General features: G+C 37.3%; 1 protein-coding gene and 1 long non-coding RNA gene across 2 annotated transcripts in view; one reads left to right on the top strand and one right to left on the bottom strand.

The window, feature by feature from the left end:
* Positions 1-27,257, bottom strand: part of LOC130095211 (uncharacterized) — a 165,978-nt gene that overhangs the window by 79,211 nt on the left and 59,510 nt on the right. The gene's annotated exons all lie outside the window — the stretch shown is intronic.
* plpp4 (phospholipid phosphatase 4) overlaps positions 1-27,257 on the top strand; it is a 123,892-nt gene that overhangs the window by 49,945 nt on the left and 46,690 nt on the right. The window contains exons 2-3 of the mRNA XM_056261896.1: positions 25,597-25,705; positions 27,105-27,195. Of these exons, the coding sequence (XP_056117871.1) occupies positions 25,597-25,705; positions 27,105-27,195 (200 nt within the window). The remainder of the gene's footprint in view (positions 1-25,596; positions 25,706-27,104; positions 27,196-27,257) is intronic.

Below are 27,257 nucleotides of genomic sequence, written 5' to 3'. Positions count from 1 at the left end.
TATGCTTTGTTACGTCATTTTGCCTCTTGAGTCTTTCTGGTAGACTGCACCTGCTTCATCATTACCCGCATCTGCCAGCACTCATCTGCATCACCTGTGTTCTCTCAATCAGTGTTCATCTGTGTCACCTGGTTTCTGTTAATCTGTGTTTGTATTTAGTTCCTTTCAGTTAAGCCAATCTTTGTCGGTTCATAGTCTTACTATGTGTCAGTGTGCGCTACCCTCGGATTGCGAAGGGTCATGCCAAATAACTTTATAAACTTGCTTGCTGGGCTGTTAATAAATTTATGCTTTGTTACGTCATTTTGCCTCTTGAGTCTTTCTGGTAGAACTATAGGACAAATATATATTCAACTTTACCACATTTGTTTGATTAACATTAATGAAACATGTTTTTTTTCCCCAACAGTTAACCAAATGTTCACGAGGCATACAGTAACAGATAGTGTTTGCGTGAATATCCGCCAAGACAGATATTTTGAAATGCTGTAATTCTGTCTGAGGCGTCTTTATGTGCACGCTTCGGATTTGTCAGTCAGCGTGACTACGTGCCGAGTTTAGGGGTAGGCACGAGCAGACCTTTGAACGGCTATAACTACGCGACACATCCACCTAGAGGCACCAAACCTTGGTCAATGGTCTCGAGGGGCCCTTTCCAACACACCCGATCCTGAGTCGATAGACCCCCGGCTGGCCGAGATAAAAATTCCCAAAGTTTAAGCCTTTGACCGAATCTGGGCTGCGTTTCTCAAAAGCATTGTAAGCCTAAGTTGATCATAGAGACCATTGGTGGCAAATGTCCTATGATCAAATTTGGCTTACAATGCTTTTGGGAAATGCAGCCCAGGGGCCCGTTCTTCGTACGCCGCTAACTCACTTAGCTGGATTTGATTGTTGGCGATTTGGCATGATCTTGGATTGTTTGGTTCTTCGACGCTCATCCTGGACTTGCTGTCATAGCAACAGGTGCGCAAGCTTGAACCTGCTCGTGAGCAGGCTTATTTCATGTTAACAGGATTAGATCGATATTTATTTGCTTTGGATCACCTAAGAAGGGTCTTCCTGCTTTTAAACAGACGGTTAGTAAGTGGATAGTTGAGGCTATTTCACTTGCATACGAGTACTCTGACCAGCCCTGTCCTTTGGCGGTCAGAGCTCACTCTACGAGGGGTATGGCGGCCTCTAAAGCCTTACTATTTGGAGTTTCTCTTCAAAACGTGTGTGATGCGGCAGGCTGGTCCTCACCGCTCACATTCGTTAGGTTTTACAGCTTGGACCTGGATGCTGCCCCAGGTTCTCAGGTGCTTAGTGCTTAGTTTCAACAGACTGACACTCAGGTACTTGGAATTCTGGCGTTTTGGGTATTCTCGTTCCCAAAGCGTCGATGACGCATCGCGAGTTCCCTCGAAAGGGAACGTCTCAGGTTACGACTGTAACCATAGTTCCCTGAGAAAGGGAACGAGAGGATGCGTCACCCTGCCATTCTTCCTGCATCCCTGTGATCGGCTTGCTTCGACATTTTTGAAGCTAATGCCGGTTTGCACCGGATGTGCTTTATCCCTTCCTGGTCATGACGTCACCCGCCCGTGACGCTCATTCTTTCCATTGGACTAGTTGACATTGATGCTCAGACGCATTCACGCTGGGGGCGTTCCCAAAGCGTCGATGACACATCGCGATTTCCCTCGAAAGGGAACTGCATTTTTCCATTATACGGGTGAATACAACAGGATCCTGCTTGGAGACAGGTGTTTTATGACCCCATTCCCTGACCCAAACCCCAGACCAGTTACAATGCAGCTATAACCAGGACAAGGGCAAACAATGAAATTAACTTTGGGCAACTAAAGGGAAGATTTCAGTGTCTTCCCTTTAGTTGCATTAAAAAGTGGGCATTAAAAAGTGTTGTACTTTCTTCCACTTTGATGTAAAGTTAGAAAAAGTCCACTTACTGCACATGCTTCAGCCAAGCTTGGGAACAGATAAAAGTGTTGGCGTATTGTTTAAAACTGCACAAAAGAGGAAAACACAATTTCATTACAATGAAGTACACTGGGGGGAAATGTGATCAATAACTCATGGCAACATATTTTTTACATTAACTACATGCAGTTTCACATATGTTTCACAAGTCAAAGCAATTCATTACTACTCAAGGTTTAACAGTTGATATGACTGGACAGCCATTGGGATTATAGGCCTACTTAATTTAATGCAGCAACAAATTATTTTACAGTGTACTAAGATCATTTAAAGTTCATTTACCAGCAGTGAAGGTGTTGCTGCTCCTGGCCTCTGGTTGTGGGTCTGGAAGAGCTGAACCTAGGAATGCCCTCCACAATGGGTCGGTTCACATTCAACCCAAGGGCCAACTCTTCTGCCGGGGTATAATGTGGGGGGTGCAGGACCACCACCTGTTTGTTTTTCTTTTCTTTTTTTTCTCCCCTTTTAATCCCCTTTTAAACCAGCGCATGAACGCGCAATTATCTCAGATAACTCAATCCAGCTATACTAATCATAACCGGCAGGTGTGTTCGAAGATCCTAATTAGCCGGATAATGATGAGCATGATGATATTATCTTGGATGTCTCGTTTGATCTCGGATGTTTTAAGCAACGTACGAAGAAGGGCCCCTGATTGGTTGATTAGAATGTTGTTCCAGGATCAACATGGATGTTGATCTACAGTAGGAACATGTTCTACTTTGTGAAATGACGCTCACCGTGTCCTGTTCACTGTAGACTTTTTCATTGTAAATACATACTCTACAATATAAAACACATTACTTAAAACACATCACTACATGTTTATGGGCCAGGATAGTTATTTCAAATGTTACATTTAATGAGGTCAGTTTTTAATGTCCTACTTCTTTTTAAAATAATTAATATGTTGTTTTAATTCACCAGTTTAACATAACCACTGAACCACTTTTGTTATCTCAAGAGAATAAGAAAAACAAGCAAGCAAACAAGCCAGAAATATATTAATGCAGTGTGGCTTTAATTTGTTTTGGAAAAATTCCATAAAAGTGCTAGGCACTCCCACACATCTGCAGCTTCATTGGAATGGAATGCAAATGGAGATGGACTCAAGTTGAGTTAGCTTAGAGGGCGACATTCAGGACATTTTGATTGACACTCAGTTTGACTATTGCCAAGTTGTCTATCTTGGGAGCAGATTTCTCTTGGGAACCATGCTGAGAACCAGATCTTCCAAAGTGCCACTCACAGTCCAAATGCACTGTGATTAAATCCACCCCCTTCCACTCATCCCCACAGTGGCCTGTCCAACATACCCAGATCCAGAGGCACAGGAGCCAGGCTTGGCTTCACACGTATCAGCAGCGCGCTCTGCTCTCGGCTGACAGCTGGGCCCTGTAATCCGCTTGAGTAACTCCCAGACGCCAGGAGCACATTGCTCTTGGGAACTGTACGATACCTTTTTAATAAAGTAATGATTAGGGTTAAATAAGAATCACTGCTCATGTATGACTTATCATCCTATCAATTACGCTAATTGCTGCTGTTATGGAACCTAAATGAGAGCCTTGTCACAAACTGTCTGCCCTTATTCTGAAAGCCTACTGTAGGAGTTCACAGCTGTCCAACTTCTTGTATTACTGCCAGTATTTTTTAAGGTGACCAGACGTCTCCGTTTTCTGGGATTTGATCACCCTAATTTTAGTATATGAACATGTATGTGTTTGTTTCTTTCTGTTTTTCAAATGCTTTTTTTTCCTCTGTCATCAGTTATGTGTTAGTTTTGATTTATGCTCATGTTGTTTCCTAAGTAATTATTACGAGTCGTGAACACAGTGATTACAATATATGGAACATTTAGCATTGGTGCATGTTGATTCAGAGTTTGCGTCATCTGAAGTTCTCGTAGGAGTTGGAGTGTCTTCACAGGTGTAGGGTCATCTAAAGTCTTTGTATGAGGCTTGAGCTGACGTACTCTTTAGCTACCTAAATGGAAAATGGAAAATGACTAGTGTTTCTGCTGTTCATAACATTTCGAGCATAAGATAACCATGTGCATTTGATCTGATATAACTGGAGTACAAGGTAATTATGTTATGTGAATGCTTGGGTAAAGAGATGTGCCTTTAATCCAGATTTAATCTGGGAGAGTGAGAATGAGCCCCGAACATTATTAGGAAGGTCAGTCATGTAGTGGCCATGACTGACCATGTTCTTTCAGAGATAAGAGGCTTTCTCCAAGAAAAGAGGTTTTCTTTCCAATCAAGCCATACTTGTTGAGTTGTTTTTCTAATTGTACTGTCAAGAACTCTAGCATTTAACATGCTAAGTGAGGCCTGTGGAGTCTGAGATGTAGCTCTTGGGTATTTTGCACTGTCTGACCTTGGGGTGAATTTGCTGTCTTGAGTGTTTCCACTTGTGAATAATCTGTATGATGGACTTCAAATTGCTTGGAAAAAATGACCTTGTAATTGATGGGAGGCAACAATTGCTTCTCTAAGATTGCTAATATTGCTGATGTCTTTCTTCCTTGGCATTGTGTTAACACACCTGAATGCTCCAGACCAGCAAACTGCCAAAACTTCAGCTTTTATAGAGCTGGTCACACTGGCTGACGATCAATTAATCAAAGGCATTTAATTAGCAGCGCTTGACTGATACTTACCCTTTTAATCCCTATGGAAGCAGGAAGGGTGTACATAGTTTGTCACACATGGGCTTCTCCATTTGACCTAATTTTTTTGTTAAATTAACCATGACATGGTGCAATATGTCATGTGTTGTTGTTCATCTGAGGTTGTATTTACCTATTTTTAAGACTTGCCATGGACCAGATGATTTCTTTATATTTATTCCTGATACGTAAAACCATAGAATTCAAAATGGTTGTACTTTCTTTTTCACATAACTATTAATTTTGTAACTAAATTGATTTTATTGAACAGTCTTGGATGTGTATGTTTGTGGTCTACAGAAGGAACAGATAAAGATAAATTAATTACAAATAATATTCAGTTAACATGTATGTCACATTGCACTCACAGTGACACTCAGCAAGGAAATCAGTAAACATAATACAAATATATGGTTGATATAATGTCAGTATTCTTAATCACAATTAAATTAACAATGATTCAGTAATACAATTAATAAATCACTGCTATAAACAATTACATGAAACCATAAACCATAATCCGAAACCATAGTGGATGTTATCGAGTGCACTCATTCAATCTCATAATGCACCGATGTATGCTAAATGGCTAGAGAATACCCATAATGCACTGTGAAAGTCGCGCATTCAATGAATTCCAGCGTCTGACCATAAGACGCAGCTGAATCATCCATCCATCCCTTTTCCTAACCGCTGGTCTAATGTGGCTACAGCACAATATCAAACAGGTTTAACTTCCTTTTTAATTGATTATTAAATTGTTCAATCAAGGTTTATACATGATAGTTACCATGGACAGAGTTCAAGATAAATCTCTTATTACTACTGGAGCTGACAATTTGCTAAGTGTCAAATAATTATTAAACAGCAAGCACAAACTATGCAAAAGCGGTAGACCTTCCAGTGCACTCAGTGTCCGAATTCATTTTCTTGTTTACATTCACATCTTCAAGTGGACAATGTTAGTGGAGTAATGTAGGGAATAGTGAACAAGGGTATAGTGGTGATTTCAAACACAGCCCAAGATAGACTGTAATCTTCTCTCTCTCTCTCTTCTCTTCTCTCTCTCTCTCTCTCTCTCTCTCTCTATCTCTCTCATCTCTCTCCTCTCCTCTCTCTCTCTCTCTCTCTCTCTCTCTCTCTATCTCTCTCTCTCATCTCTCTCTCTCTCTCTCTCTCCTCTCATCTCTCTCTCTCTCTCTCTCTCTCTCTCTATCTCTCTCTCTCTCTCTCTCTCTCTCTCTCTCTCTCTCTCTCTATCTATCTCTCTCTCTCTCTCTCTCTCTCTCTCATCTTCTCCTCTCTCTCTCTCTCTCTCTCTCTCTCTCTCTCTCTCTCTCTCTCTCTCTCGTTTTTTTGTCGCCACCTACTGTACCGGGGTTGTGCAACATCAGGCCATTATGTACTTCAGTTTATTGAAAAAAAAAATTAACTTAAATTATCCTAGTTATATTTTGCACTCTAACCCTGTGTCTTTAAGAAGTGTAGTGACTGCCTTACTTTCTCATCTGTCCCTAAAATCCCTGTCAAACTCCAGATCATACATTTTATCTCGCACTATATTCCTCTCTGAATTATATTGTTTACACCTCATTTTATAACATCCTCAACTTTTTCAGTGACGTTACAAACATCACATTTATCTGATATGCATTTTCCCATTTTAAAAAAGGGTTAATTTAAGTCCGGTATGTCCTAGCCTTAACCTTGAGAAAACCACTTCTTCTCTTCTGTAATCTCCTTTTAAAGCCTTCACCTTTATCAAATTCTGTATTGTAATAATGTCTCCCTTTGCTGTCTGTGTCCCATTTTATTCTGCCATGAGTCTCCCACTGCCGTTCCTATTATTGATTTGACCTCACCTTTTCCAAAGGGAACTTTCATTATTTCTTTATCCATTCAATTCAATGCAGCCTTTGCGATCAAATGTGCTTTCTCATTGTCCTCCACACCAACATGAGCTGGAAGCCAACAAAAGTTTACAATAAATCCAATTCTTTGTATTCTAAACAATATCATTGATATTTCCTTCAATAAATCATCTCTTTTTGTTTCACTTGCATTCAGACGACTAAGAGTTTTATATAGTTTAATCATTAGTCCTTCTCTCCACATTGAATCATAAGCTTTCTCAATATCAAAATACACTATAATCATAACCTCTTTTGTGCTAATAGCTTTTTCTGCCTCATTACCTCATTTCATAAGGTATCTATTGTAGATCCTTTGTGTGAAAGCCATTTTGATGTGCGCTAATCATCCCTCTTTGTTCTAAATAATATGACAATCTGCGAACTATTACCTTTCCCACCCATTTACACATGAGATGTTAATGCTATAGGCCTGCAATTTACTGCATTATCTGGGTTTTTGCCAGGCTTAATAAAAGGTCATATCTGGGCACTTTTACTCCATATCTTATTAAATAAACTTTCAATACTTTGTCAGGCAATTGTCTGAACATTTCATAGCACACTAATAGGTCTTGTCCTGGAGCCTCCCCACTTTTCTCTAAAGCCATTTTCAACTCATGTAGTGTGAAGTCCTAGCCTGACTTCGTCATACTCATATTCTAGTCAGATGTGAGTCTGATACTGCTCCATAGGGCTTTGATTAAGGTGTGTCTTAACCGAACCAGGAAAAAAAAAAACTCTGCACTCAAACCAATCAGAGTAACGCAGTGTTTTTTTTTTAATGAGCTACGCATAGTTGTCAACAGAACTCAACTGCACGCACGCTGGAAGAAGTAGTGAAATAATGAGTGTTGCTTCTTTTACTTGGTCCTCCATGAGTGCGACCAAAGGAGAAACCACAGCGACCACAGGGTTTTCATTGCGTCCCATCTTCATAGAGACCATCGGAGCCAGCTGATGAAATAAACTTTTGCCGAATCCCGTAGGAAGGACGGCAAACACATCTTTCCGATCGACAAATGCCTTGATTGCAGTTCTCTGTTCGTCTTTTAAAATGAATGCGCTGTCGATTTCTTCTACAACAGACGTGATAGCGGGATCTCTACATCTCAGTTCTCCAGCGGCAGTCATCTCTGAGGGAAACCAGTTCAACCCAAGCGCTCTTTGATAACGTGATGATTACGTAACTGCAGATCATCTGTCCATCATCGTATAAAGCCCGCCCTGGCAATTTGATTGGCCCGACTAATTCTGAACCGATCATAATTACTCCTCAATGGATCGAGTCCAGACCGAACTTCCCGACCAAAAAATGTTGTGGGCGGGGTTCGGGCTGGCATCCAGGCTAGTGAAGTCCATGTCAAGAGAAGAATTTTCAATATGCTTTTTCTTTAATATTTCTGGAAATATCCTTTTTATGTCCTCTTTCCATTGTTTGTGCATTTCATCTTAGTGACTTCCATTATGTATGCTTACCCAAACGATCTGCTTACTGTACATCCAATTTTATTTTTCTACCAATAGAGGAGCAGAATTTTCTCCATGTATTCCTCTTGGACAACGTGATCATTTTCCGTGCCATAGTTCTCTTTCTTTGATAGTCATTCAAATACTCTTGACTCAATTGCTTCCTTAAAATTCTAAAAGATCTATTTCTTTCTTTTATATTATTTCTACATTCATCGTTCCACCAAGGAACCGTTTCCCTTTTTCCATTCATTGTGGTTTTGGATAATGTTAAAATCACTGCTTTTGCACAGCTGTCTACACCACCCTCCATCCATATTGTTACTTTTCATTCACATAAATTACTCATATTTCCTGAGACCAAAGTAAGGTCTATGAAACTGAGTGTCTTGTAACATCCAATCTAGTGCCTCTTCCATCATTAAGACAGCAGACAAGTGATCTCTCATCCATTAGTTCTTCAACCATTTCTCCATTTATATCTACGTGATCGATTCCCTATAGATTTGTATGGGAGTTAAAGCCACACCACATTTCTCTTCTATCAACACTTTCTAAAATCTATTTGAAATATTTGCAATTGATAGCCTCTTCCGCGGATTGTAAAAATGTATTACGTTTCTGGGTAACAGTTTATAATACTGTTCCGCCGTTAATGAATAACTACACAGGAACAAATGAGAAACAAAATATTAACATTCTTGTAGCTAACAAGAAACTAATTAGTAAGAAATATGTGATGTTGAGTGGTTCAGAAACAACAGAGAGCTGGATCTAAATGCAGTTAGACAACATTTATTAACACAACGTGACAAAAGTAAATCCACATAAGATGAATGCAAAAACAGAAAATTTAGAAACAAAGGGAAAACTACAAAACATGGTGCAAAACAGGAATTGACATAAAAGTCCACACACGACCAGGGAAAAACAAGACAGGAATCATGACAATAGCACTATTAACTACTCTCTTTTTTCATATGTCCCAGAGGACTACTAAGAACTACTATACAGATTCATAATTAATGAGATTAATGCACTATGTACACTCTAAAAAACGATTCGTTGGCTGAACAACCATTACTTACAAAAGTAATTAGATTAAACACAAAAAATTAAGTATTCATAACTTTTCAACCTCTACTTAACATATTTAGTGTGTGTAACACAAAAATATAAGTAACTAGGTGAACTTAAATGTATGCATAAATAAAATGAAAAAACATTAGTCATGTCAACTACTATAATAATTGCTTCAAAATTAAGTAAATCGAGCATAACATTTTAAGTAACTATACGAGCCACGTGATATGCAATTTCCCGTGATGCCTTTCCAGCCAAAAATTGGATCCATTTTGTGAAGCACATATGTGAAGACGCTGAAAAGAGGTAAGCTTAACTTTTTTTTTTACTTAAGGTAGCTACACTCAATCGTTTATTGCATTTTTGGTCAAGAAACTAACTTTTAAACTGAATTTCAGAATTGCTAAGAATTTTGCATCAACAATTAGAAACGTGTTACGAACACCTATGTAGTCTACAAGTTAATGTATGAAATGAGTGACTTTGCACTAGAGTATTTTTGAATTATTAAGCGAGTGTACTATGGCGTTATATATGTGCCTCATTCCTGAGCGAGTAATTGTAAGTTTTGAGCACAGAGAACTATATTTTGCAAGCACATTTCATTATATTTTGAACAGAAATTAACAATCGCAAAAAAAAAATTCGTTTGAGCAAAAAAAAAAACATTCCGTGCTCAATAAATGTATTTGCTATTATCCATATTAACGTGCAATAATAACCCCTCTCACGCAGTTTACTCAGGTGCTCTCTCACAAACTTATTCTCTGCGCTCCTGTCAAGTTCCTCTCTCTCTCTCTCAACCTCTTAATTCTGTGCGCGCTCAACTCTTGACACACGCGCGCTCAACTCTTGATACACACGCGCTCAACTCTTGACACACGCGCGCTCAACTCTTGATACACACGCGCGCTCAACTCTTGACACACGCGCGCTCAACTCTTGACACACACGCGCGCTCAACTTGCAACAGCGTTACAAGTGTGCCACAAAATCAACCAATCGGAAAATTAAAGGTCAATTGTGATTGGCTGTTGGTCTCCAATCACCACGCAGCACAAAGAAGAAGAAAAAAAAAATATGGACAGATGTCTTCTCTAGTATGGAATGCCAAAGCTGACTTAATTAAAAATAAATAAATACATAAATAAATAAATATACGAAGAAATGCAAAAAAGCAAAAATACATAAATAAATATACAAAGAAATGTAAAAAAAAAAATACAAATAAATGAGTATTTATACTTTTATTTCCTTATTTATGTATAATTGTATTTTTTTCACACATTTTTTATTTTTTATTTATACATTTATTTATTTCCACTTTTATTTATTTCCACATTTATTTATTTATATATTGTATTGTATTATATAAATTGATTTCCAGGGGCGATCAGCATCATATACTGCATGTTCAGTTCTTAATATTAATCGATAAACTACTCAGTTATTATAATAATAAGGCACTATAGCTGTTATCAGTAAAATAAAATTAACAAAAGTCATTAAGTCATTAAAAGTCAAAATCTTAATACAGAGGAGAATGTTTTTACACTGCAATTACAATTGCATAAAAGTCGTTATGAGATTAATGTTAAAAATAAAACATTTGAATATAGAAATATGAAATGATGGAATCAATTAAATTGTATGTTTAAATATGAAACTAAAACAGCCAGTAGGTGGCGTTAAGTCACTGTCTTAAACGAGTGAGTCATATCATTAATTCAGACCGATTCATTCAAATCCTGAACTTCGGGGAAAAAACACCACGTGTTATGTTCAACTGTGCAGCTCAGGTATCAAAATTATGGCGGGGCGACGTGGCACCAACATTAATAAAAAATGTCAGCATTTAAAAATGCTGTAAAAAAGCCCATGTATGAGATAATTTTATTATAATTTTTTCCCCGAACTGAATGAATCAGTATTTGAATGAATCGGTCTGAATTAATGATATGACTCACTCGTTTAAGACAGTGACTTACCGCCACCTACTGGCTGTTTTAGTTTCATATTTAAACGTACAATTTAATTGATTCCATCATTTCATATTTCTATATTCAAATGTTTTATTTTTAACATTAATCTCATAACGACTTTTATGCAATTGTAATTGCAGTGTAAAAACATTCTCCTCTGTATTAAGATTTTGACTTTTAATGACTTAATGACTTTTGTTAATTTTATTTTACTGATAACAGCCATAGTGCCTTATTATTATAATAACTGAGTAGTTTATCGATTAATATTAAGAACTGGACATGCAGTATATGATGCTGATCGCCCCTGGAAATCAATTTATATAATACAATACAATATATAAATGTATAAATAAATAAATGTGGAAATAAATAAAAGTGGAAATAAATAAATGTATAAATAAAAAATAAAAAATGTGTGAAAAAAATACAATTATACATAAATAAGGAAATAAAAGTATAAATACTCATTTATTTGTATTTTTTTTTTTACATTTCTTTGTATATTTATTTATTTATTTATTTATGTATTTATTTATTTTTAATTAAGTCAGCTTTGGCATTCCATACTAGAGAAGACATCTGTCCATAATTTTTTTTTTCTTCTTCTTTGTGCTGCGTGGTGATTGGAGACCAACAGCCAATCACAATTGACCTTTAATTTTCCGATTGGTTGATTTTGTGGCACACTTGTAATGCTGTTCCAAGTTGAGCGCGCGTGTGTGTCAAGAGTTGAGCGCGCGTGTGTGTCAAGAGTTGAGCGCGCGTGTGTCAAGAGTTGAGCGCGCTTGTGTCAAGAGTTGAGCGCGCGTGTGTCAAGAGTTGAGCGCGCGTGTGTGTCAAGAGTTGAGCGCGCGTGTGTGTCAAGAGTTGAGCGCGCGTGTGTCAAGAGTTGAGCGCGCGTGTGTCAAGAGTTGAGCGCGCTTGTGTCAAGAGTTGAGCGCGCGTGTGTCAAGAGTTGAGCGCGCGTGTGTGTCAAGAGTTGAGCGCGCACAGATTAAGAGGTTGAGAGAGAGAGAGAGGAACTTGACAGGAGCGCAGAGAATAAGTTTGTGAGAGAGCACCTGAGTAAACTGCGTGAGAGGGGTTATTATTGCACGTTAATATGGATAATAGCAAATACATTTATTGAGCACTGAATCGTTTTTTCTTTGCTCAAACAAACTTTTTTTTTTTGCGATTGTTAATTTCTGTTCAAAATATAATGCAATGTGTTTGCAAAATATAGTTCTCTGTGCTCAAAACTTACAATTACTCGCTCAGGAATGAGGCACATATATAACGCCATAGTGTGCTTCCATCGAATAGGCTATCAAGTGTCAAGTGTTTATAGTAGTCAGAGTAGGCTATTTATTGTGTTTTTCGAAATATGACCATGACGTTGGCATGTATGCATTAATGGTGTGTTCACACCAAACGCGAATTTAATAATTTGCGCGAGTAGATTACAAAGTCAATGCAAAGACACGAATAGACGCATCATTCGCGCCGGGCGTCGCGAATGACGCGAATTGGGTGACGCGTTTGCCGCGAACGTCTTCCACGCAAGTTGAAAAATTTGAACTCGAGCAGATTCAAGCGTCTAACGGTACTGATCCATTTTTGCGACACGACTGAAGCGTGGTGTCGCACCCTCTCCACATTTGTAAGTTGATGCGCGTTCCTCAAGTTTACCGCTATGGGCGTGGTTTTGACCCAGCGGCCAGTCTAGAACAAAGGCCCCTCGAGAGACTACTTCTATTGGATAGACGCGTCGCGTTTGACGGATTCATTTGCATAAAGCTGGGCATCGGCCAGCTTTTTGACGCGCAGCATTTTTCCAAATGAAGCGCCGCCTTCCCGGGATGCTTTGGGGGCGCGTTAAAGTCGCGTGACGTCACCCATAGGAATAAAGTGGAGTGCGGCGCGACTGAAGTGTCGCACGGACAAGTGGATCAGTACCGTAACTCGACGCAATAGACGCGTATTTGACGCTCTGTTCGCGTTCGGTTTGAACACACCATAAGAGGACAATTCGGACGGCGCTTTCCCCCACGGATAAATTCGTAGGCCTACTTTATTAACGAAATGTAGCCTAGTTGTCATTTATTATATGCAGGCTATGAGTTTTCGGATTAAAAAAAATGTACTTTGCATATTTACAAATTCCCATATATTCTATTCTCTAATATCTATAAATGGATCGTGGGAAAGGGGGCCGACCAGGCCTTGGGCGCGGGTGAGCCTACTGGTAACGTTCGTTAACATACAAATATTAAATTCGAAAACACATTGGCTACAGCTCCGTGTGCACGATTTATCATTAAATAATGGCGATCTTGTTTCGAACACAATATTATTCCTAAATGACAGCTACAACCCTGTCTATTAAACCTTCAAAATTATTATCAAAATAAGTAAATACCCTTTAAGCAAAAGTTTGGCTTCAAACAAAGATTGTAGATCTGTATTTACTGTTTGGCTATTCCAGTAGTGACTGACTGTTAAAATGTTTTGAAGAGATTCGTTCAAAACCTCTGGACAAAAGTCTTCATTAATTAACTTGTTTTGTTTAAATTAATAGATATTATTTAATAGACTCATTTTTATATTTATAGGCATTTAATAATGGACTAATTTGTAACATTTAATTATTGTTTTTTTCTTTTTAGATATATTTTTGATAACCAGAAAAAAAATGTGTGTATATATATATATATATATATATATATATATATATATATACACACACACACACAACCAGTAAGATTGTTTAATGTTTTTAAAAGAAGTCTCTTCTGCCCACCAAGCCTTCATTTATTTGATCCAAAATACAGCAAAAACTGTAATGTTGTGATTATTATTATTATTATTTTTTACAATTTAAAACAACTGTTTTCTATTTGAATATATTTTAAGATGCAATTTAAAAGTTTTGGGTCAATTAGAACTTTTTTTTTTTTTAAGAAATAAAATAAATTTACTTTTATCCAGCAAGTATGCATTAAATTGATAAAAACGTGACAGTATAGACATTTATAATGTTGCAAATGTAAGAGGCTGTAAGAGATTTATTTTATTTTAAAATATAAAGGTACATTTCTTTCTCATTCTGTGTTTCAATGCAATTGATTTTTTGCAACAGTCTGAACAATAACAAGTGATGTTGCAAGTAAATGCCGATTTCCTGTTTTTTTTTAATGTTTTTTTTTATACTCATAGGAATGAAGAGGAACTGGAACATCTCACATTGAGGATCATCACGAAAGGTGGCTCAGCAGATGATCCTTTACAGACTGGGGTAACGCTGGAAGGCATAGAGGTGATGAGTCACGAACGCTGTGCTAAGTGAGCTGGTCGATAGGAATTACGTTTGTGAAACTAATTACATGGAAATGCATGAATTATATCTGTTTATTAAAATAGTTTCTTCCGGAAACAACGGACCATATTATGAGATTCCAAGTCACAGTTCATCTCACTTAGCACGGCGTTCGTGGCTCTACTGGTCGAGACTGTTTTCCAAGATGGCTCCTGCCTGTATACGTGTAATGTACTGTCTTTATAAAGTATCTTCTTATTAAACTGTCTGTACACTTACAAAGTTCTCAATGCTTCGGTTTGCATGTAGGGACCCTCATTATGCTACCGTGTTAGTGTGGGGCTATTTTGAGCCTTGTTAGTGGTATTAACTAGCGATTTACTTTTGCTTATTCTATGCCCCATATACTAGCGTTATAAGCTAAACAGTTTTTAGAGATAAAACTCTACGTACATTCAATTATCATGAAAACGCATCCCAGAGAACGATCAACTCGGTAACCATGTGTTAATTACCCCTAGGTTCATTTTTCACCGGAATTGTCCTTTAAGAGGTTTTTTGTATGTTCCAAAAGTAAATATTGGAAAAATGTATATCTTTTGAGTGTTGCAAAGGTGAAAAAGTGACCTGTTAAAAGTGATTTTCCATTGTCGATTTGCCACATTTTGTTACATTTTATGTATGGTTTCAGGCTTTCAAGCCTTTGGCAAAAAATAAAAAATAATAAAGTTAAATGCTTTATTGTGTGTGATTTGCATGTTTAATTTATTTTAAGACATTGAATGTACTGGAGCAGTGCAGTAAGCAGACCAATAGCTGAAGATCTAAAATAAGTTAAAATGGTTGGTTCAACTCATTTAATTGTCTTATTTTTATATACAAATGGGCTTAAATGTTAAGTTAACAGAACTAAGATTTGTTTTGATCTCACATGGCCTGCACTGTGTTGGATTTACTTAAAATGTATATGCACCATTTTTGCATCATACTTTTTAAGTAATCCCAACTTTGAATTATTTTACATAAAATAAACAAGAAAACCTTTGTTATATGTACTTAAATATTTGAGTTCACATAACATTCTTTACTTAAAAATATATGTAACGTGTTGCATATATTTTTAAGTAAAGAATGTTGCGTGAACTCAAATATTTAAGTACATATAGCAACGGTTTTCTTGTTAATTTTAAGTAAAATTATTCCAAGTTGGGATTACTTAAAAAGTATGATGCAAAAATGGTGCATATATATTTTAAGTAAATCCAATCATCCATCAATCCATCATTTTTTAGAGTGTATAATTCATCTAAAGTAAAGATCATGACTCAAATATTACCAAAGGAATTACTAATTATTTGGAACAGTATTCTAAAATCAGTGGTGTAAAGTATTTGAGTAAAGTTAGTTACTGTAAGTATTTTTTGGCAACTTTTCAAAGATATACGCAACTTTTACTCTCTATTTGACTCTCTAAAATGAATATGTACTCCAATACATTTGTAATGAGAGTAGCACTTTATTGTACAGTCCTGTTCCCCATGTGCATATTATGTACTTATTATAGTAATTACAATAACTGGGTAATAACTAGGTACTAACCCTGAACCTACCCCTAACCTTAACCCATGTATTTACCTTATATTAACCTGTATTTTCTTAGGTAAGTACACTGCAAGTACATGTAAGTTCACATACTGTAAAATAAAGCGCAACCATAACGAGTAATGCAATTACACATAATGTGTGTGTCTCAATCAGCTCCCTAGTTCAGTAGTCAGGGCACTGATCAGGGAGTCGGCCATTTTAAAGCAACACTAAATAACTTTTCCTCTGCGGTCGCCCTACAGGTTGGAAGTGGAATTGTCCATTACCGCTGTCGTAAATAATTTATCCTACCGCATCCTACTGTCGCACACACACACGTTGTTTATCCAGTGCCGGCTTTGGAATGAACGCTGTCCACAGACAAGAGTATGATTTCATGAAAGTATGATGTATTGCGACATCAGAAACAAAGAAACACTAAATAATGACTATTGTAACGCTTGACGTAAAGCAAGTCAAATTTGTAGTTTTCCTATTTCTCATTAGAACTACAGAAACGCGACCCGGTCTGGCAATCTTACACAGCGTGGTTATAGCAGATATAAGACCGCAAAGCGAATCCAGAAGTGCCTTTCACCCTGTTACGACTTGATGAACCACTGATACGATTTTGGAAACATTATTTTAAGGTACAAAAGGTTCTTTAGTGTTGTTTTAAGGGCTGCCTCAGTCGCAACATCCTTTCAGGGCACTGAAACGTCCGCTCCCTAAAAAGTCTCACAATGCACTGTGAAAACCAGGGAGCATCGATGCTCACTAGATGTTCCCCTAACGGACATTCTGAAGCGCGAAACTTAAATCATGTGAGCCAACGCACTACACATAACGACACATAACGCGATATATATATTTTTTAAATACAAACTATTATTTAAGGCTATGTTTACACGGAAACAATCTGAAGAGAAAACGCAAAAGTGGCGTTGCGTTATCACTTTTTATTCTGCGTTTAGACAAGCGTTATGGTTGGGAAATCCGCGTGCATATGGTGACGCAAAAGTGTGTGAAATTCGATGTAGTATGCACTCCAGGCGGCTAGGTGGCAATGTGAAGCACTGCCACACAACAACACCAATATCTTAGAACAGGTGTGCCCAACCCTGCTCCTGCCGATCGACTGTCCTGCACAGTTCATCTCCAACCCTAATCAAACACACCTGAAGCAACTAATTAAGGTCTTCAGGCTCACTTGAAAATTAAAGGCAGGTGTGTTTAATTAGGGTTGGAGATAAACTGTGCAGGACAGTCGATCGGCAGGAGCAGGGTTGGGCACCCCTGTCTTAGAATATTTTGTTCAACTGCTGAAAAGACTCTTGTATGTTTTTCAGAGCTGCTAGGGCAACTTGAAGGTCCGACGTATGGAAATAATTGGACATGTTGGTTGTTATTTTCCTGTACTGGCGCATGCGTAAACGACGTAAACGCGTACGCGACGAGAGCCACCGTGACCAGATTTGCGTTTTTACCGTTTAGACGGGAACACGACGGTGGAGCGTTTTTAAGATTTCCACTCTGGAGGGTGGTTTCACTTTTTTGCGTTTTTGAGCCGCCAAAACGCCGTTGCCGTGGAAACGAAAGGCACATCCGATAAAATATTGTTACGTTTTCACCCGGAATCGTTCTCGTGTAAACGGGGCCTAAGTATATTTCAGCATAAACATACATCACCAAACAAGGTATTGAATATAATCTTCACTTTTTTTCTAATATATTTAATCTCCAATAACTCTCTTACTGCCTCTACAATTGTCTTGATTATATCACTTTTTCTCTGTTGCTACATTGCCACATTCCCAAAGCTACAAAACTGTTCTCTTCCATAATCAGTGTATCCTCATTCATCTTTTTGATCCATGGATTTATTTCTGTTTGCTTATGACTTATTGTGTGAGATGGGATTTCTATTGAATGTCTTTTTGAGTTAGAAACCACACCAGAATCTGGCTAGATCAATTTCCTTCACTTAAAAAAAAAAAAAACTGCATCGGCGTATGAAACTTGGTTAGTTATTTTGTACTTCTGTATCTCTAGCTTTCCTTTGAACCAAACATATTCCAAAAGCAGCATTGTGTTCACCACCAGTTTCAACACCTGATTTTAGCATCTTTACCACATTTACCACACTCGTCTTCCCCTCCACATCTAGCACGACTTTGCTTTCCTTTGCATTGTGTCCCATTCTTTGTCAATCGAAACATCGCATTGGGGCTGGGATATACTCCCTACAATCATAACTCGAGTAACCCACTCTTATTTGCTTAGGCATAGCCGTTTCAAACCCCAGGAGTACTGACAGGCTATCCCTTTCTTTGCATTTGTAATCTTGTAGATTTCATCACCTTTCCCCCTTTCACTTCTCGAATTATCTCATCCATCGTCTTGGTTAAAGTTACATCATAAATAACACATTTAAGCGTCGCTGCATTTCCCAGGGATGTGTGCATTAATTCTTTCTCTGTTCAATGTTTCAGCACGGAAGAATTTATCTCTTTGCAGTTTATCTTTAGCAAAAATCAGTAGCCTCCTGTCGTTTAGATATTTATCAAACTTGATTTTACCCCCTTTTCAATAGCTTTTATCAGCTTTAGTGGGTGAAAGTGCAAAAAAACTTTATTTGAAAGTTATCATCACTTTCCCTTCCGTTTGTTCATCCTCGTCCCTCACACTTTTCTTTGCAGCACTAGTTTATTTTTGTTGTTCATGCCATCTCCAATCCTAGAGTTAAACTTTTAGAACTATTAACTTCTATTTTTCCTCTTTCTAGTTACATCCTGCCAAAACATATCCTCACTATTACCAAATAAATAACAGTAAATCATGCATAATTACATGCAACTAAACCCAAACCAAACCCAGAAGCAATTTATGTACAGTCCTGTTTCCCATGTACATACCATGTACTTATTAAAATTAATTACAATAACTGGGTAATAACTACGTTCTAACCCTGTACGTATCCCTAACCTTAACCCATGTAGGTAACTAGTACACTGTAAAAAACATGTAAGTGCACGTACTGTTAAACTGCAACCCCAAACCCTTTTCGTAACCCTACCTCTATATTAGGTATATGTTGTTAATTTATATTACTCAGTATTTTAATATACTGTATGGTTACACTGTAACAAAGACACCTTCAAATAAAGTGTAAGCATTTTTTCCTTTGATGTTTTTCACCTTGATGAGTGTCAGCTGTTTGTAGTCTGTTTGAGGTCTGTTTAAGGTCTGTTTAAGGTCTGTTTGGGGTCTCTTTGAGAGGTCTGTTTGAGGTCTCTTTGAGGTCTGGTTGAGGTCTGTTTGAAGTCTCTTAGAGGTCTGTTTGAGGTCTGTTTGAAGTCTCTTTGAGGTCTGTTTGAGGTCTCTTTGAGGTCTGTTTGAGGTCTGTTTGAGGTCTCTTTGAGGTCTGTTTGAGGTCTGTTTGAGGTATCTTTGAGGTCTGTTTGAGGTCTGTTTAAGGTCTGTTTGAGGTCTGTTTAAGGTCTGTTTAAGGTCTCTTTGAGGTCTGTTTGTGGTCTCTTTAAGGTCTCTTTGAGGTCTGGTTGAGGTCTCTTTGAGGTCTTTTTAAGGTCTGTTTGGGGTCTGTTTGAGGTCTGTGTGAGGTCTCTTTGAGGTCTGTTTGAGGTCTCTTTGAGGTCTGTTTGAGGTCTGTTTGAGGTCTCTTTGAGGTCTGTTTGTGGTCTCTTTGAGGTCTGTTTGAGGTCTGTTTGAGGTCTCTTTGAGGTCTGTTTGAGGTCTGTTTGAGGTCTCTTTGAGGTCTGTTTGTGGTCTCTTTGAGGTCTGTTTGAGGTCTGTTTGTGGTCTCTTTGAGGTCTGTTTGAGGTCTGTTTGCTCCTCAGATGGTGTGTTTGTTTTGGCATGACAGGCTGTTGAGAAACAGTCTGAACACCTTGTAGGACTTATACTATTCAACACATGAACCCAACAGAGTTCTTATACTGATTTGTGTTTGTTTGTGTGTATTCAAGCTGCCCCTGCTTAACAGACATGTTTTATGTGATCTGCTGAGCATCCTGGCAGTATGTCTCTGGCAGCATGTCAGGAAGCCAATGTGAGACAGCGAGAGATAGAGCAAGACAGCGAGAGACGGGGAGAGAAGGATTCCCACCCTCCCACACATCCGTCTGTCTCAGTGTATCACAGTGCTCAATATTGGCAGTTATTATTACAGAAAAGCTATATTTATATGCACAAGTGCTCAAAAGCAGTCAAACAGAATAATTGTATAAACAATATCCTGTAGCCAGTCCAACAAGTCTAGAATCTCTACTGCATGCTGTAGAGAAAAAGCATAGCTTTTCCCAATGTGAATGCCCAGTATTTAAAGGTGAAATTTGTCATTTCTGTGCCACTTTATGTACCAAACATATTTGCAAAATTCCCAAACACAGTTATGGCCCTTTCCTCTCTGTCCCCATTTACTGTACCATTGCTCAGACATTGTGTTCCTCCCTAAACTCACGCCATTGGTTAAGCCAGAGGTTGACAAGTCGGCTGTTCAAAAATGTTCAATGTTTAAGAATGTCACAGAAACACAGTCAGCATTTTTATGTGCACACCAGCATGATGGTTATAGAGAGAAAGCTGCATGCACGTTTGCATTCACTGTGTTTGAGGCATACCCTCAAAGCTTGTATGCATGCATTATACACATCCCATTTCACACTGTCCAAACTCAAGTTCACTTATCATGCTCTCATCATCCGGCTTCACGAATATGAAGGACACTCTGTGAACATGCCAAATGACTGAAATAAAAAAACATTCTGTTTGGCTGAACAAACAATCTGACACTTTTTATATTACTGTTTACAGAGACCAGGGCAGTGTCACGGTCTGGTGAGGTTTTGATCAGCAGGCACGACGAAGATGATGTATTTTAAACAGTTCTTTATTAACAAACTAAAATAAATCAGAATACAGACACAGGCAGAAGATTACATTAACCAAACTTCACTCACACGACGAGAACCTACAAATGAACAGAGAACAGAGGAACTTAAATACACAACGATCAATAAAGAGCATAATTGTGACAGGCTGTCACAGAGATCTCAAGACAGTTTTTTCAGTGATATTTTTAAAGGGAGTAGAATCATTTTCTGCATACAATTGCATAAAAATCATGATTTCACTTTATTTTGATGGTCCCTTTAACACATTCTGTTGATTATAAGTAGCCTAAGTAACGTTGCACGTTGTTATTAAAGTATTAATAGACTGGTAGGGTAAGAATAAGTTGACATAGTTGCAAAGTTACTTATAGTCAACAGAATGTTCAAAGGGGATCATCAAAATAAAGTGTTACCATTTACAGCACCTTTAATCATGAATATAGCTTGACATTTAGCCCATGATACTGGCTATCACATTCATGCACCTTGAAAAACATAAATAAATAACGGCTTGTCTCGCACTTGCGCGTCATTCACACTTATACCTAGATGAATGTACCATCCAGCTTGTCCTGAAATTACTTTTTGGACCATATACAAGTAAATTGGATGTTCCTTTAATATGTTTTCTGCCCCCAAACTGAAAGAAATACGGGGCATAACATTTTCTGTGACTGTATAAGGATGTGAACATTTTTAGAGGCAAGCACTGTTTCATTTATAATTGGTCATTTGTTGCTAAATATTTGGCCAAGACCGCCTATAGTTCCACATTGTATGACTTCGGTACTGCAATGAGGGATAGCCTCCCAAAAGTGTCTTTAAAGAGACAATACAAGGTAAATGCAGTTTGAAAAGCCCAAGAAACATACCACAGCATTTTGTTGGATAAAAATATCCTACCTATAGTGAAGAGTTATGAGCCTTATCTTTCAACCTGCAAAAGACCCATATTCTTTTTTGGTAACACTGTCACTGGAAGTATATTCATGTTGTTGTTGTCTAGATAGGCTTCAAACGTGAAGAGATCAGAAAATGTTGGATTATTTTTATTATTGTTTATTTATTTATACATATTAACCATTTAAAGTGTATTTAATTACTCGCATTACTTATTTTAGAGTTGAAAATGAAATTCTTTTTTTATTCTTATAAAATCTTTCAAACACCATCTGCAGTATTCTAGCGAATAATTCACAAACTGAATTATGCAAAGCCAAAATCTGTGCTGAATTCAAATACAAATAGAAAATGTACTCAAACATTTCTTTTAAATGAAATTCCATTTACTGCCGTTTTGAAAAGTGAAAAAAAGTGAAAGTGACATGTGAAGGCCAAGTTTGGTAACCCATACTCGTATTTGTCCACCGCATTTAAACCACACACTACTAAGTTAGTGCACACACTACCATATACATTAAACTTATCTAAGCTGTCCAACATTTGCATATTATTCTACCTAGACATTTCACTCATGGTAAATGTGTTCACATGTGCTATTAATGTAAAGTAGACTGACAAATGCAAACAGCAATCTGCTTGAACACATAATACAAGTAATGATGTACTTGTTGACCATATAGTGCAAATATTCACAGTGAAGGGTGAAAAAAATTATATAATGGATATAATAACTGGTTGACCTTTTGGCTGCATAACATCCACCAAGCATTTTATGTACAGTACTTGCACAAAAGACCTGCAAAAGTGTTGAGTATTTTTGCACCATTCCTTTAAAAGAAACTTGTTTAGCAGCAGAAGTATTCTAGGAATTAATGAATCCGTCGTGCCAAAGACAGAAAATTCTTGCAATGTGTCCTGATCAACTTGAAAATGAATTTTTCTGTCAATGATAGCAAGCTGAGGCAACAAAGCAGCCCCAAATCACGACGGCTCTTCCACTATACTGCCTTTTTCTCCACACTTAGCATTTTGTGTTTTATTTTCAGACACATATATCCAGAAATGTTTTTGCCAGTAGCAGTTGCTCTTTTTCACACTCAGGGTGTGCAGCTGTATTTTTTTTCTTTTTTTTCTGGAGATCATGTTTTCCTCCTTGATGTTCTCCCATGAACATCATTCTTGTTCAGTGGTTTATCATGTGTCGTAGACATGTTAGCACATTCCACAGACAATCGGTCTTTAACTCACATGCTTACGGTATAGTAGGTACTACATTTGGCCGACAGTTAAAAAAGTATGTTCTATATCTATATAGTATGAATGTGTGTGTAGCATGAATGAAATTAGAAAATTCCCGCATGTTGTCATTGTCATGTGACCAAGCGTCAGTTGCGTTGCTTCACTTCCATTCACAAATCCTCTCCTGTGGCCTTATGGGATAGTAAAATGTCCAGTGGTTGTGAATCCCACCAGAAGTAGTAGGTCATCCAGGTCATTTTCACCTACTGTTTTATGAATACTATTGCAGAGCAGTTCTTGTGAATAGCAAACTGAAAAATGTCAGAGTTTTTTTCAAATATAAATATAGTGCAGAGTGGCTCTTACAGACACCTCCAATCTCGGCTCATTCCTTAAGGGTAGTTTAATTCTGACTCTAATTAGCTTTTACACAAGTCATTAGCCTATAGAATGACATATGTTTTCCTGTTTTAACTGTACTGTACTGTACTATGACAGAATAATTAAACACATATCCAGTAACAAGTAATTCTGAATTCATGCTACCTGAATAATATTTCTCTCTTCAGTGCTTCTGTTCTCCCGTGAGGATTATGGCTTCTCATTTTACTATCTTGAAGCCAAAACAAAACAAAGCTAAGGAAAGAAAGCCCAGTCTGTCATATTTGTCTGTGTGCCTGATATGATGAATAATTTCTGTTCACCTCATAATGCCTGCCATATAAGTTATTTAAATTTATTGTAATCTGAAATATATTGAAGTGGTCTTATCTAGTTTGAATGAGAAGGCAACAAACCTGTAAAGGCTGAGAAATAGATAATATTATTAATGCCCAGTTTGTGTATATGTAGATATCCTGGAATAAAAGGGTAAACAAAGGCATATGTTAAACTAAGACAAGTCCCAGTGTCACAGTCAGCATATTTGCAGAGATACTGTACATAATAAACTCTTTAGAAGTGAGTTTGTGGCTCACATGCTTTGACTATTATCAAAATCCAGACAAATTATGGGCGAGACTATCAGTATGTAGAAATATTTTCAAAATGTTGTCCTCAAAGACAAATACCAAACTAAGCTCAGTGTATTGCTACACATTTTCTAAATTGTCATACATGTTTTATTTCATTTTGTTTGAATTAAGGGCCATTCACACACAATGCTCTCTTGCATTTCGCCTGCAGAACCGGTTAGCAAAAAAAAAAAAAAAAAAAAAAAATCAAATTTCCACAACCAGTTTAAAGTGAATAACTGAGCAAATATGGCACAATATATTCTCTGTGCTCTTGTTTTTTAAAATTTGCAGCGAGTCTAAAACCTGTAGGCCTATGCTGTTCTATGGATAATGGTTTGGATATTTTACACGTTACATTTATGCTGCATTAGGCAGATGTTTTTATTATCCAAAATAACTTGCATTGAATTTAAGGTATACCTTTAATCAATCCAATCAGTGTATGCATTCCCTGGGAATATCCACCTTATTGTTCAGATTTCTAATTCATTAGCCACTATAGGTATAAGTGTAGTAAACTTTCTGCTACAACAACCTGGGGTGTTTCCCGAAAGCATCGTTAGCCAACTATGGTCGCAAGTTCCGTCGTTATGAGTATAGTTCAACGAGTCTGTTTCCCGAAACCATCGTTCCAACGAACATTCGCAAACAGCATCGCAGAGTTGTGTGTTTGAACGACAGATCTCGACCTGTGGTTAGAAAGAGAGTTTCTAGATTGCATGTGGACTCAATAAATCCTGATCTTGAGCCAAATAAGCAAGCTGACATTCAGTGCAACCTGTGTCTTTTATTTAGAATACAAATGTAATTTACGTCTTTGAGTTTGTCAAGAGATTTAAAGCACCGTTTTAAAAAAATAAAATAAAAAAAGCACCGTTTTTGAAGACTGCGCATGTGCGAACGTGCTCTACTATGTAAGAACGAGCCTATGATTGAATCTGGAAATTAAGCAAAATATCTGAGAAAAATGAGAAATAGTCCTCAGATGCCATGTCTGTAATTTATTTCAAAACATCTAGCATTAATTCGATCTCAAACAGTTTCATTAAAATAAGTTATTACTCCACCACGTGCGTGACGTCATTAACCAACGTGGTTGAACGACCAATTTGCGACAATAGAGTTTCGGGAATCAGTCGTGACTAGATTTCTTCAACGATGCATAGCCTAACGTTACTATGGTAAGTGAAGCATCGAGTTACATCGTTGTACGCGCCCCAGTGTGGTTATGACCACAAATTAAAAGAATATGATAACAAATATCAGTTTGCAATATCAAGCAGTGTACCACTCTTATGTTAAAAATAAAGTAAATACGGCTTGGATACTTTATCTTCTATTGTTGGTCCTCTGTGACGATCATTGAAACCAACTTGACCATGCTAAACCACTCACCGAACACTTTATGTTGAACACACTTTATTTTGAAATGTGTAGGGTTCCTCAGGGTTGCTCAAACTCACCTGCAGGTCATTATATAGTAACGCTTTGTAAAACTGAAGGCAGTGTACGGTCTCATCCTCTCTTCTTCTGTCTAGGTTCACAGAGTTCCTGGAGCCTTTCGAAAGAGTTATCCAACCTGAAGAACTATGGCTTTACAAGAACCCTCTGGTGGAATCAGACCACATCCCGAAGAGAGTCATGTTTGTAAGTGCACACCATTCAGCACAAATATTATGGCAAATTTAATCATGCTTTCCAGTAAGGCTGGATTGCTTTAACTCGTCTGAACACATTTTAACATGATGCATGATTGTTCATTAAGTTTCCAGACGGCTTTCATATTACTGCTGAAGAGGAGCTTCAGACACACACTAGGCACATTTTCATTATTTTACACCGATTTCATAATAGTTTGATGGGTTCAATATGATATGAACACTGCTGAGGGTGTGCATGGCTGTAATTCCATTTGCTAACAGTGTCTAGTGGCTTGCCCTCACATATTATTACAAAAAGCAATAATCATATTCATAAAAACATCCAATATAGTCATTACACAAGTCTTGCTATTATCTCCAGGAGTCTGCCTATTTTCCTTCCTGGTCTTATTCAATAACCACTTGTGTTGGTGTGTGTTAAAAGTCGTTATCAAATTCTTTTCAATATCATTTGTTATACACTACAACACATAAAACAAAAGGAACTGTTTATATATTACAATTCCACAGCAACAGATGTTCCCACCACACATTATTATAGAAAAGAGTCATGTGCAACTAGATACACGAGACCCAAAATACATACATATCTTTAATAAAACAATAAATAAACGAACAATTAAATTCAACAATAATCAACATTTTTCCAAATGGTTTAACTGAATAATTGAATTGAATATTTCCTTGGTTTAGAAAACGGCATTTTGCAGAAAACTAGTGCCTTTAGTTAAACTATATTGTAAGATATATCTGTATATAAATTATATCTGTAATATCTGTACTGTAGATAACTTAGAGTAAAAAGATGGCTCAATAATAATAATATAGAATAGTAAATAAATAGTAAAGAAGTCCAATACAAAAAGGCAGTGTTGTTTCCCCCTCAATTTGTCTAACATTTAAGAAAAAGGTTTTTAGTAAAAAGATTGGGAAATATATATTAAAATGCTCCAAAAATTAATATTCTTCCTTCAGATGAGAAGTGCATCGGGACATTTTCAGACTTAAGATATATAAACTCATATATTACCTTAAAAGTACTTATAGTAAAGGGCCACAAATCTGTGGATTTAACATTTACAGGCATGATCTCACCCTTCAGGATTGTCTTTAAAATACAGTAATTGTAACAAAAACATCTAACAGTTTGAGCAGTTTTGTGTGGGAGGTGGAGGGTGTACACTGTACGAGCTTTTATAACCTCGAGATATAAAGACATTCATGAAGTGCCAGGAAAAAAAAACTTTGATTTCATCTAGCCCATTATATGCTTTTGGATAGAAAAACAGCTTCTTCTTTTCTTTTCTTTTTTTTTTTACCATAATCACGTCGGCTTTGTGAAATAGGATGCAGCAAAGGGATGTTGTGTTCATTTTTCTTTACAGGCAATTTCATTCCTCACCCCGTTGGCTGTGATATTCGTGGTGAAGATTATACAGAGGACAGACAAGACAGAAATTAAAGAGGCTTGTTTAGGTGAGTACCCAAACCATGCCAAAGATATAGTCAACAAAGTCAACGACTAATGTACGTCATCC

Source organism: Rhinichthys klamathensis, unplaced genomic scaffold (assembly GCF_029890125.1).
Source record: "Rhinichthys klamathensis goyatoka isolate OS25496 unplaced genomic scaffold, OSU_Roscu_1.1 h1tg000188l_1, whole genome shotgun sequence".
Classification (NCBI taxonomy): domain Eukaryota; kingdom Metazoa; phylum Chordata; class Actinopteri; order Cypriniformes; family Leuciscidae; genus Rhinichthys; species Rhinichthys klamathensis.
Note: the sequence above shows the minus strand (reverse complement) of the source record. Positions and strands in the feature narration are given on the sequence as shown.